The sequence below is a fragment of the Oncorhynchus tshawytscha genome, linkage group LG34 (genome assembly GCF_018296145.1).
Source record: "Oncorhynchus tshawytscha isolate Ot180627B linkage group LG34, Otsh_v2.0, whole genome shotgun sequence".
Classification (NCBI taxonomy): Eukaryota; Metazoa; Chordata; class Actinopteri; order Salmoniformes; family Salmonidae; genus Oncorhynchus; species Oncorhynchus tshawytscha.
The window spans coordinates 14024794-14037581 of NC_056462.1; the positions used below are offsets into that span (position 1 = coordinate 14024794).

The 12788-nt window shown below is 44.2% G+C and overlaps 1 protein-coding gene across 4 annotated transcripts in view; it reads left to right on the forward strand.

Annotated features, from left to right (window-relative positions):
- LOC112231646 (lipopolysaccharide-responsive and beige-like anchor protein) overlaps window positions 1-12562 on the forward strand; it is a 351054-nt gene extending 338492 nt beyond the window's left edge. For all 4 annotated transcript variants that reach the window (XM_042311819.1, XM_042311822.1, XM_042311821.1 and 1 more), the window contains 4 exons: window positions 3347-3448; window positions 3720-3916; window positions 10519-10670; window positions 10990-12562. In XM_042311819.1, the coding sequence (XP_042167753.1) occupies window positions 3347-3448; window positions 3720-3916; window positions 10519-10670; window positions 10990-11080 (542 nt within the window). In that variant the 3' untranslated portion in view covers window positions 11081-12562. The remainder of the gene's footprint in view (window positions 1-3346; window positions 3449-3719; window positions 3917-10518; window positions 10671-10989) is intronic.
- Window positions 12563-12788: the final 226 nt, after the last annotated feature.

Sequence of the window (12788 nt, forward strand, 5' to 3'; positions counted from 1 at the left end):
TAGCCTTCTCTGTGCCAAATGTGTCTGCAGTATCCAAATGTTTCATTTGCACACACACACACACACACATCTACACAATCAGTGCCTGATCCGTACACTCTTCTCTGTGTGAGTGAGTGAAGAGCAGTAGAGAGCATGCACAGTGGGAGGGGATTCTGCAGACTATACTGACCTCTGGTGGCTCAACGGTAGAACACACAGGTTTATGGGTTGCCCCCCCACATTTTAAACCATGACTTTTTAATAAAGATACATTTAGGAAGTAGCCTCTAGATAATCATTCAGTGAACAACAGCTGAAATTACATATTTTTTACTCTCTAAGCATTACACACACACAAACACACACACAGTTCTCTTTCCCCAGGTAAATGATACCCTTCTCAGTACACACACACAAACACACACACAGTTCTCTTTCCCCAGGTAAATGATACCCTTCTCAGTACACACACACACACACACAGTTCTCTTTCCCCAGGTAAATGATACCCTTCTCAGTACACACACACACACACACACAGTTCTCTTTCCCCAGGTAAATGATACCCTTCTCAGTACACACACACATTTATCTTTCCCCAGGTAAATGATACCCTTCTCAGTACACACACAAACACACACACACACACACATTTCTCTTTCCCCAGGTAAATGATACCCTTCTCAGTACACACACACACACACATTTATCTTTCCCCAGGTAAATGATACCCTTCTCAGTACAAAAACACACACACACACACACACACACACACACACACACACACACACATTTCTCTTTCCCCAGGTAAGTGATACTCTTTTCAGTCTACACACACACGTACGTTAGCAGTGTTGGTTTTATGTATTATATTGTAATCAGATGTCTGCCTAATGGAAACCAAATGGTGGTGAGCAGCTCAAAAGGTTAAACGATACACCAATATATCAGTTTTATTGATCTTCCACAGGCAAAATCCGACATCACGCTTTAATCCTCGCCGTTGTAGGACATAAATCAGAGTTTCTGACGTTTAGGATGTTTGACAGTTAACTTAATGAAATCTATACATAGAGAGATCATGACCTGTTGGTCTGGTGTGGCCACAGTGTCAGCATGGTGGAACGTAGTTGGAAAGTCGTCAGGGTGCCTGCCTGGGCCTTTAAAAGCCGTTAAAATACTTCACTGAAATTAACTTAAAGGGGTTGTCCATCATACCAGGAGCCGTTTTACTTTACAGGGGAGGTCAGTGGAGGTACAGAACGTTCTGCCTTTACTGTGTTTAGGGTTACTATCCACCAAGCTGAAGGCAGTTAGTGTATCAGAGGAGTCTGCACTAATGAAAGATTTACACACGTTGTGTTTTTACTCCAGAAAGTTCAGGAGTCAGTCATTTATGTGTATTGAGTTAAACTTAACCAAAGTCTAATTCAATTGCGAGGTGAAGTTGTTAAATGTGAAGTCAAAATACTCTAATTTATACCAAAGCTTGTTGGTTTGCACAATGGCTGTATAGTGGGAAAAGGGCTAGTGAAGAGGCACATCAATGGTGAACATAGTCAGCTATCTCCTAGGTTTGTTCCCTACAACATCAATGGTAAACATAGTCAGCTATCTCCTAGGTGTGTTCCCTACAACATCAATGGTGAACATAGTCAGCTATCTCCTAGGTGTGTTCCCTACAACATCAATGGTGAACATAGTCAGCTATCTCCTAGGTGTGTTCTCTACAACATCAATGTTGAACATAGTCCGCTATCTCCTAGGTGTGTTCTCTACAACATCAATGGTGAACATAGTCCGCTATCTCCTAGGTGTGTTCTCTACAACATCAATGGTGAACATAGTCCGCTATCACCTAGGTGTGTTCTCTACAACATCAATGGTGAACATAGTCCGCTATCTCCTAGGTGTGTTCTCTACAACATCAATGGTGAACATAGTCCGCTATCTTCTAGGTGTGTTCTCTACAACATCACTCCTCAGAACGTGCTGTTCCAATCCTCAAGGCTCAGCAAAGTAACAGCATATTCTATAGGTGGCTCCCATGTAAAACAATTTGGTATTTAACAACCATGTCCATTCTAGCTTTTCCATTTCTATGACTTCCTTCTTGAAGTGCTGTCTGTCGGTCTGTCTCCTGCTGTAGTTGAACTTGGCCCCTTCCTCTCCTCTGTTTGAGAAGACCCAGGGCACTGTGCGAGACGTGGCGTTGAGACGCCCTCTGTCTGATAGTGACCTCCTAATGAACTGCAGTGTGGGACTGACTGTGGTACAGTGCTTTAGCAGCATTACTATGACCTCTGACCTCTCACCCCACATCAAAGGGAGCAGGGGTCAGCTGGGACCCCCTGTTAAACACCAATATTATCAGTGCAGCAACCTGGCTCCTGTAAAGCACCACAAAGTGGCAGACAGACTTTACCATCCCTCAGAGAATGAGAGAGAGAGAGAGAGAGGGAGGGAGGCAGGAAGGGATAGAGAGAGGGAGGGAGGGAGGTTTGACTCTTTCTTCTCTGTCTACTCTGCAGTGCATGTCCGTTGGCTGTATTTACTTAACAAGTTTCATCACTGACTGATGTAGTGGTCAACATTGTGGTATATCCAACACTGGGCAGTACCAGTATTGGCAGGACAGGTGTTGATTGGTTGGAGCTAACCCAGAGCAGAACTCTTGTTTGGGCTCTTGTCTCTGATGGCTCAGCCCAACGCAAGTGAATGATGGGCTGTTCTTTTTGGCACATCTCTTTCTCTTCTCTCTCTCCTCCTCATCTCCTAAAGGACGGTGTCAGAGCCCAGTCTCTTGTCTGGAGGCATCTGGAGTGGGTTAGGCTCTTCTGGGGGAGTACAGTGTATTAAAGGAAGAGGGAGACTGTTAGTGACAAGTGTTGGAGAGAGAGAGTGGAGATGGTATCACTTGAGTCCTGTCTGTTTGCTGAGAGGGGTGAGTTGGGAGTGTGTCTGGTCTGGGTCTAGAATAAATGGCAGCTACTATGCTCTAGTTCCAGTGATGTCAGAGTCCACCACATAGCCACTCTTAAATAAGGACCAATTCTCACAACCACCCCACACCCAGTGGCTAAAACCACTGACAGTTATGATGAGAGCTCGTCAGAATCACTCTGCATTGTTTTATAGCCGGAGCACATACTCTGACAACATGTTGCCATTCATTTCTGAATTTTCATTTCTATGTGGTGAAATGCATGACCATAAAGTGGGTCTTCCACTTTGAATATTCCAAGCATCACATTCTGAGGCATTATGACTTATAGTAAAATGTTTGTGGAATTACCGCCCTCTAGTGGCTGTAAAATGTACATGTCCACACCTGATTTCCATTGGCTAACGTGTTTTTCCCCAGCTGAGTTTGTGACGCCCAGAGCCATTCTGACGGGTCATGACTGTGAGGTGACCTGCGCCAGTGTGTGTGCCGAGCTGGGACTGGTCATCAGTGGCTGCAGAGGTGAGTATGTGGGTGTGGATCAACCGAGGCCTCTTGCTACAGACTGGGTTCAAAGTAACTTAGATCTTGGTCACACTGACAATATGAATGTCAGAGCAGTGAACACTTTCATACTGAACAACCTCATACTGTCAATGTAGACACGTCTGTGAGTCGCTTTGGATTTAGAAGAAGAAATGACCATGTTATAATGTCATTATGATGAAAACCCTTGAGTGAATCAGTTGAAATCAGAGCCGGGTTAGTAACTTCTATTTTCCTCCACTCACAGAGGGCCCGTGTCTGATTCATTCCATGAATGGGGACCTGCTGCGGACCCTGGAGGGCCCGGGGGGCTGCTCGCAGCCCCGTCTCATCCAGTCCTCTACAGAGGGCCACGCCGTAGTCTACTACGACAAGGGACACTTCTGCTTCTTCTCCATCAACGGAAAGCTGCTGGGACACATGGAGGTGGAGGAGAACATCAGGGTAAAGGAACCCACTGATATTGAGGGACAAAGTCATTTCATTAAGCTTCTAACGGTTTGAATGTTTTGTTGGAAAGCCTAGTGTACACACGTTTCAACCTTCATCAAGCCTCTCTCTGTCCTGTTCTGTTCTACTGGTCTGGGGAAGTTTCTGTGCTTCATCATGCCAGTGGTCTGCTCTCTGATTAAAGGCCAGCTCCGTGGTCTGAGGCCTGTCTGCCTCAGGGCATACACATCTACAAACCCCTCACGCACACACACATCTACAAACACACACATCTACAAACCCCTCACACACACACTTCTAGCCTAGGAAGTACCAGGTCAAAGGCTCTTTCCTTCCATTTCTCCTCCAACCTCTCCTCTCCTCCAGTCCAGACAAGTCTCTTTGATCCTGGGCTCCCGTGTCGAGTCCTATCAGGTCTTAGTGCTGGTTCAACATGGCAGGAGGGCGGACATTCTCCCAGTCCTAGCCCCATTAACAACCCTCAGGCACCACACGACACATTCCCACATTTCACATTTCCTGCCTCACGGCTACGGTGTCACAAAATGGCCCCCGCTCTTTGGCCAGTTTCCCTTTCCCCCTGTTTCCGATGGGCCTGGGAAATGTAACCCAGTCCCTCATAGGCACACCTGCTTCCCATTTGAGCCAGCTGTACTCTGCCCCTGTCACCCAGTCACAGTCATAGTCACAGCCATAGCACCAGGACTGATTACTGAGCTATATACATACCTACACCCCCCCATTTGTTTCCAATAAGCAGACTGGATCAGAATTCATTGGCAGAGCTGGTATTGAGTTGGTTGTATTGAAATCACATGCTGCTGAATAGGAAAGGTTATTAAATGGATGACCTTAGAAGTTTAGAAAGAGTTTCTACTGTAGTGTTTCATATTCTACTGAAGATTAGGTTGGTGAGATCCAGATCAGATTATCCTCCAAATAGCTGTTATGAAGATTAGTTTTCCGATTTTATCCACCGCTATTTTGTTACCTACAACAGTTTTGCCAATAGTGTAGCCAGCCTCCTTTTCTCATATATATAAACTGTTAGTCTTTATCTATCAGATCACAACGACTCTCTGATAGACAGTTAATTGCTGTCTGATCCAACACAGTTGTAGGTTTTTCCAGGTCCCCGTAGTGTGCTCCCCAGCCCGTTCTTTTCATGTACATAAACCGCTAGCCATTCCTGGGCCGTTGTGCGTCTCTCCCCTGCTGGGTGTTGTAAATTCCTGCCACGTCAGACAGAATCAGGGCAGTCTTCACATCTCAGGGTAGCTCTGTGAGAGCAGCCCCCCGTCTCAGTATGAGGCCTGGACGGGGTGTTTAATGCACTGCACTAGACACCAGTATCAATCTTCAGCTAGCGCTGCGTCCCACCGCACAGCAGGACTCCGGGATAAATAAATGTTTGTCCTGGCCCAAGGTGTCCCCTTACAGTAGTCTTGTCCCAGACTGTGTGTTGGTGTGTGTAGGTAGATTTTTGTGTGTGTGGGTGCACAAGTGCTTATGTGTGCATGCAGCGTGAATGTGACTGGGTATGTTAATAACTGGAGCTATTTTTGTATTGGTATTTATTATGGATCCCCATTAGGTCCTGCCAAACAAATGAAGACTAAAATAAAACAGTACATTAACATTATTACACCACTACATATCTAAAATATGTGTGTAGAGTGAGAGTTCTGACGTGTGTGTGTCTCCTCATAGTCCGCATTGTTCCATAAGGTGTATTTCTATGTTTATGTTAAAGCTTGCATGAGTTACAGAGTTCCATGCAGTCATGGCTCTGTGTAGTACTGTGTGTTTTCCTGAATTCGTTTTGGACTTGGGAACTGTGAAGAGACCCCTGGTGGCATGTCTTGTCGGGTATGCATGGGTGTCTGAGCTGTGTGCTAGTCGTTTAAACAGACAGCTCAGTGCTTTCAACTTGTCAATACCTCTCACAAAGGAAAGTAGTGATGCAGTCAATCTTTCATCTACTTTGAGCCGGGAGAGATTGACATGCATGTCATTGATGTTACCTCTCAGTGTACATTTAAGGGCCAGACATGTGCCTATGTCCCCCACCTGTATGACTGGGCAGTAGTCCAGGTGTGACAAAACTAGTGCCTGTAGGACTTTTGTTGATAGCGATGCCAAGAAGGCAGAGCAACGCTTTATTACGGACAGATCTCTCCCCATCTTAGCTACCATTGCATCAATATCTTTGGACCATGTCAGTTTACAATCCAGGCTTACATCAAGCAATTTAGTCTCTTCAATTTGTTCAATTTCCACATTATTCATTACAAGATTTAGTTAAGGGTTTAGTGAGTGATTTGTCCCAAATACAATGCTTTTTAAAATATTTTGTTTATTACTTGCCACCCATTTTAAAACTGACTGCAGCTCTTTGTTAAATGCTGCAGTGATTTCACTTGCTGCAGTAGCTGATGTGTAGAATGTTGAGTCATCAGCATACATAGACACACAAGCTTTACTCAGAGCCAGTGCCAGGTAATTAGTAAAGATTATAACAAGTAAGGGGCCTAGACAGCTGCCCTGGGGAATGCCCAACTCCACCTGGATTATGTTGGAGAGGCTTCCATTAAAAAAACACCCTCTTTGTTAGACCGATAACTCTCGATCCATGCTATAGATGTAAAGCCACAACACAGCAGCAGATTAGATTATGATTTCAAAAACTGATGTCATTTATCCCATTTAGAATATGGCCCTAGTTGTGTTGGAGGGTAAAGAGAGTTGTAACTCTCAGCAACAACCTCTCTCCTGGCTGGTTCTCTGATAGCAGATTCATCCAGCGCAGTTGAGTTGAGGCCATGCTGAATGGATTACAGTCTTAGCCCCACTAATATAACTCAGACAGTGTAAGTAACCATTCTAGCAGATTGTGTTTACTGTCTTCTCCGTGTGCATGTAACTGCTAGAATGAACAGCACCATAAATTCAGCTTTTACCTTGAGCAGACGACACTGAATCCCACCTAACTCTTCACATTCCCCTTCGCTCTCCCCAAAAAGCATTAAAAGGAGCATGTGGTTCTATAATAGTTCTCCCTGGCATCATTGCCAGGCTCTGAAGTCATCCTTCAGACACCTGAGTCACGTCAGCAATCTTGGCTCCTGTGGAGACGGCGGCCATCTTGTTTGGCCTCCGAGTCGCAGAGTGGCTGATTTTATTCTGTCCTGGATCAACCTCCTACCTGGTTCTGGCTGAGTCGTCTGCCAGGTCTCCAACCCCCCAGCAGCACACAGTGGGTGATGTACTAGGCCATAGAAGGCTACATCAACACCATATAGTAAGTACATCAGTGCCAGAGGCTGGATGGAGTCTACATGGAGGAACAATTGAAAGAGAGTAACTGTCAAGTTAGTTCATGCTTATGAATTGAGGTCATGAATCAGGACACTTTGTTCAGTTTGGGACTGCTGCCACTAGTTCTGTGAATATAATGGGTCATTCCTGAAATACTGAGAGCCATTTTGGCAAACAATATCAGAACTAAATTTTCCTTTGTTGAGTTAATCCTAAATGATGCTGATCTAAATGTCTGTTCTCTTAATCAATAGTGTCAGATTAACGAACAACAATTGCTAAGGGGCTTTATATGGCAAGATAAAGGACGCAATTACACAGATATCACACATCAAACAAATCTAAACAGAATGACATCCCCAACCCCTCCCTCCCCCGATCACCCCACAGCCATACTCCTTTCCCAGAATCCTTTCCCAGTCTTCTTGGATGGCGATCTAACAAAATGCTCTGGAAAGATTGATCCTTCAGTCCCGTTGTCAGTGTGTGAGTGTGTGTGCCTGAGTGAGTGTGTGGCTCGAGTGTCCGCTCGAGTGTGTATATCTGTGTGTGTGTGTGTGTGTGTGTGTGTATATGCGTGAGTATGAGTCAGTGCATTAGTTCAGACTACCAGGCCTTCTGATACTGCAGTTTACTGTCAGCAGTGATCTGTTCACTGGACATCTTCCCTGTGGCTCATAAGAAGAGGCCAAAGGTTGTCTGTGTGTCTGTACTGTATATCTGCAACCAGTTATCACTTCAAGTCCATTGGGAGCAGTCAGGCTAGCTAGAGTGACCTTTGGCTTATTGGGAAAACATTTCTCCCTCTTTTGAATGTGCAACAACTTTCTTTGTTAAACATTTTGATTGTTAAATGATCCATTATATTCGTTTTAGCGGTGGTATAAGCATCTAACACAACTTTAGATTGACTTGAGTTGGTATGACAAAAGCAGCTAAACTGATTGCCAGGAATGTGAAGAGTTGGGTTAAGTTCTAAATAAATTGTGTTCATTTGAAATATTTAGCATATAAAATATACTGTCAGGTCCAACATTATTGGCACCCTAGAGAAAGATTTGCAAACAAGACTATAAAATAAATGCAAGTACTGAGCTATATTATGTGCTCAACTTAATGGGAAATTATAGTATTTTATACTAATGCAAGTACTGAGCATGTGGCTCTGTAATTGTTATGACTTCAGAGCCAAGAAGCCAGATCCTTCAGATACCTGAGTCTTGTCTGCCATCTTGGCTCTGAAGTCTTCCTTCAGATACCTGAGTCTTGTCTGCCATCTTGGCTCTGAAGTCTTCCTTCAGATACCTGAGTCTTGTCTGCCATCTTGGCTCTGAAGTCTTCCTTCAGATACCTGAGTCTTGTCTGCCATCTTGGCTCTGAAGTCTTCCTTCAGATACCTGAGTCTTGTCTGCCATCTTGGCTCTGAAGTCTTCCTTCAGATACCTGAGTCTTGTCTGCCATCTTGGCTCTGAAGTCTTCCTTCAGATACCTGAGTCTTGTCTGCCATCTTGGCTCCTGTGACCATTTTGTTTGGCCTCCCAATCACAGTGGCAGATTTATTCTGTCTGGGAACAGCCTCCTACCTGTGTCTGGCTGAGTCGTCTGCCAGGTCTCCAACCCCCCAGCAGCACACAGTGGGTGATGTACTAGGCCTAGCCATAGAAGGCTACATCAACACCAGTAAGTACATCATCAGTGCCAGAGGCTGGATGGAGTAACACTGACTTCACACAGTCTACTGTCAAGTTACTAGAAGGCTACTTCAATTTCCCCCCATTTAGAATGAGCAACTACTGTCTTTGTTCATGCTTATGAGTTGAGGTCATGTATCAGAAAAAGTTCAGTGTGTGTGAGAGAGGGTCAGTGCATTAGTTCAGACTACCAGGTCTTCTGATACTGCAGTTCACTGGACATCTTCCCTGTGGCTCATAAGAAGAGGCCAAAGACTGTACTGTACTGTACTGTTCTGTTCTGTTCGCCCGCCCGTCCGTCCGGTATATCTGCAACCAGTGATCAACTCCATTGGGAGCAGTCAGGCTAGCTAAAGAGATTTTTCTTATAGGGTAGACATTTCCCCGTTTTGAATGTGCAACGACCTTCTTTCTTAAATGTTTAGATTGTTAAATGATCCATTATATTTGTTTTAGCGGTGGTATAAGCATCTAACTCAACTTTTGATTGACTTGAGTTGGTATCACAAAATAAGCTAAACTGATTGCCAGGAATGTGCCAATTTGTGTTAAGTTCAAAACTAAGTTTTGTTCATTTCAAATATTTAGCATTTGAAATATACTCTGCCGGCTGCACCACATATGGCTTGGATGATGAATGTTTTTGTTTAATCTTCCATCCGGTAATTGCACTTCTCTTCTCATCTTTCTAAGCCAGCTGTGACTGAAATAGCTGCATCCCATCTAACATACAGTATGTTAATGTGAAACCGCTAATTAGACTAACTTACACTAGTTATTACTTACAACATTTCCTTGTCATCTCATCAGCGTTCGTTACCTCGTGATTGATGCCTCCGACTGGCTTCAATTTCCAACTATATACTGTATGCATAAATATACCCCAACACAGAAGTTTAGTGTAGGGCCGTAGTGTATCCCCGTTTCCCTTGGGAACTCATTAAGTGTAACACAGCCCATAAGTGCATAGGAAAACCAGATGAGCAGAATAAATCTCTCTCCACTGTGCCTGTGGGGAGCCGTGCCTTGTAGCACTTCAGGTGGATGGACTGCTGTTCAGTGCTGTGCTGCTCGCCACATGAATGTTGTGAAATATCTGGTTGATACTGTGCCTCTCTCGCTTGGTGCAGGAAGTGCTCACAGAGACTGTGATTGAAATAGCACACCGTGAGGTAGGTGGTGAAGTCACTGGTGTCCTAGACTCGGTCACTAAATCGGACCACACCACAAAGCCTTGGTTGATTGTTATTAAGGAGTTGTTGTAGACACCTCGCTCTATTGGACAAATAGCAGACGTCAATATGGCGACAGGATTCCTCACTGGCCAAGAAGCCCACGTTCATTATGCTTTATGATAGTGGTCAGCTCTGGTGTGGTGTGAGGGAGTTACACATCCCATCCAAATCTCTGCATGTATTAGCGCCCTCCAGTGGTAGGTGCAATAGGGTGCAGGTCATGACGTCCACAGGAGGGCGCTGACAGCCTCGTTGGCAATGCAATAGAACAGTAATACAGGAATGTTCCCTATTGTCTTGTACATAACGTCTCCTGCCAGTCAAAGTGGTGCTGTTTCTCCTCTCCCGTCAGGCCATGCTGCTGAGTCGGGACGGACAGTACCTGCTAACGGGGGGAGACGGGGGAGTTCTGTCTGTCTGGCAGGTTCACAACCTCAAACAGATGTTCACCTACCCTGGCTGTGACGCAGGCATCCGCTCCATGGCCATGTCCAATGACCAAAGGTAACATACACACCTGGACTCTGACGCTGTAATCTTCAGTCACATAGGTGTTGTGTGGTATGAAGTTTTAGCACATAGGAAGAAATAATGAAAATACGGACTAATGATTAATACCATCTTCAGATGTGTGGGCTTGTAGTAACTAACATCAGATGGGAAATAAAAAACCTTCCCAATCTAGAATACCCAGATGAAGACCTTGGTGTTATTCACAGTATAATGACAGACCTACTTTACGGCCTTAGTAAAAGTACATCATGTTCTGTCTACATGTATGAGCCTTAACTCAACACTCCCTCTCGGCTCTGTCCTCTCCTAGGTGCATCATAACCGGCATGGCGTCTGGTAGTATAGTCCTGTTCTACAACGACTTCAACAGGTGGCACCACGAGTACCAGACCAGATACTGAGGCAGGACCACGCAACAACAATCCCTGAGAATCTGGTTAACGTGGGACCTACCTACTGCAATCCTGTCGCTCGATGTACTAAGGCACTAGTCAATACATATTGATATCCTGAATGTATCTTAAGAGAAGAAAAACTGTCTGATTCTGTCGAAAGAAGCAAACTATTTTTTAAAAAAGGGCATTGCTATATTTTGTAGGCATATCGAAAATTTCATATATCTTAGGGTGGGGTTATATACCTATGGTTACAAATCTATTTTTAGCTTGTTAAGAGTCTATTTTCATCTCGAGCAGAGGAAAATAATGGTTCAAAGTGGAAGTAGGTAGAAAAGTATATTTGCATCTATTGTCTTAAGAATCCATATATTTGTGTACTTAGGGGTGAGTGATTATTTTCAATAGGTGTGAAACGTGGAGATATAATCATTCTTTTGGTCATTAATATCCTTTTTTTCATGCTCTTTTTGCTACTGTGTGGAAATACAGGGAAATAAAATATAAGTTTGTGTGGCGATCGAGCAGGAAGTTCAGTAAGTCCTTTGTGTTCATGACTTGAGAGGGAATATACTCTATTTAAATGTCTGTACCACATCTCTGTGTAAATGGACAGATCTTGCCTTCCTGTGCATGAGTTATTCCTCTGCTGTCCTGATGGTGGCGTACACTGCACAAAGACTTGTCACCAGTTGTCATATGTGTATCAGACAGTCATCATAGTAACAAGATGACTGCCCGTGTGATTAGTTTGTATCCGAGTGTTGTCATGGCGATCATTAGCTTTATGTATGTACTATAACCATACTGATGAATAATATGTCTGTCAGTAGAAACAAATGTCATACGTCCTAATTTTGTAAAATGGCGTACTTTCCTCATCACCTATCAGAACTTTATATGAAGGAGACGGGACGAGGAAAGGAAGCCATTCCAAATGGCCGACGTAGCCATGATGTGCTTCTTTGTATAACTTTGTTAGCTTTTCCTCCTCTACTGAGGCATATACTGTATCATATTAGCGATCGACACAGTGCCCAAACCATGCTAGGATCAATCAAAGTATCTCATCTTGGCAAAGAGAGGGACTTGTCAGTCTGTCTGTGTGTCACGGTGAATATTCACGGGTTAAACCAGACCACAGACAGCCCCGGTCCTGGACAGCCAAAGGGTGTGCACTTTTTGGTTCAAGCCCAGCTTTAAAATACCCGATTCTACCTAATTGTGGGCCTTCAGGTCAAAACTGAATTGAATCAGGTGTTTTGGTGCGGAGTTGGAACACCCGATGTGGTTCCTCCAATACAACTGTTGCTCATAAGGAGAAACATTCCGTGTTGGTTTGATCTACGCTTGGTGTGGTTACCATTACAATGAAATGGCTACTACTGTATTTTCTATGTATCGCTCAATATTTTGGCAATCAATTTGGAATGAGTGTTTTTGACGCGTGATGAGTTCTGACAAATAAAATTGAATTTTTTAACTTGATGTCTTGTCTTCAATTGAACTGTTATTTGAACTCACTTTTTCTGAAGTTCGACGGGAATGTAGCCAGGGGTGGGGTTGCACTAACCACATTGTTCACAGAAGCTTCTTCCTGGCCGCAGTCAAGGCCTAGGTAGGTAGGTTTAACCCATATTAGCATGGGTAGTATCATTGAGGGCTTCCACAATTTTAATGTAGTTGACTGGGTGGGGCTTCCATCTTCATTGGC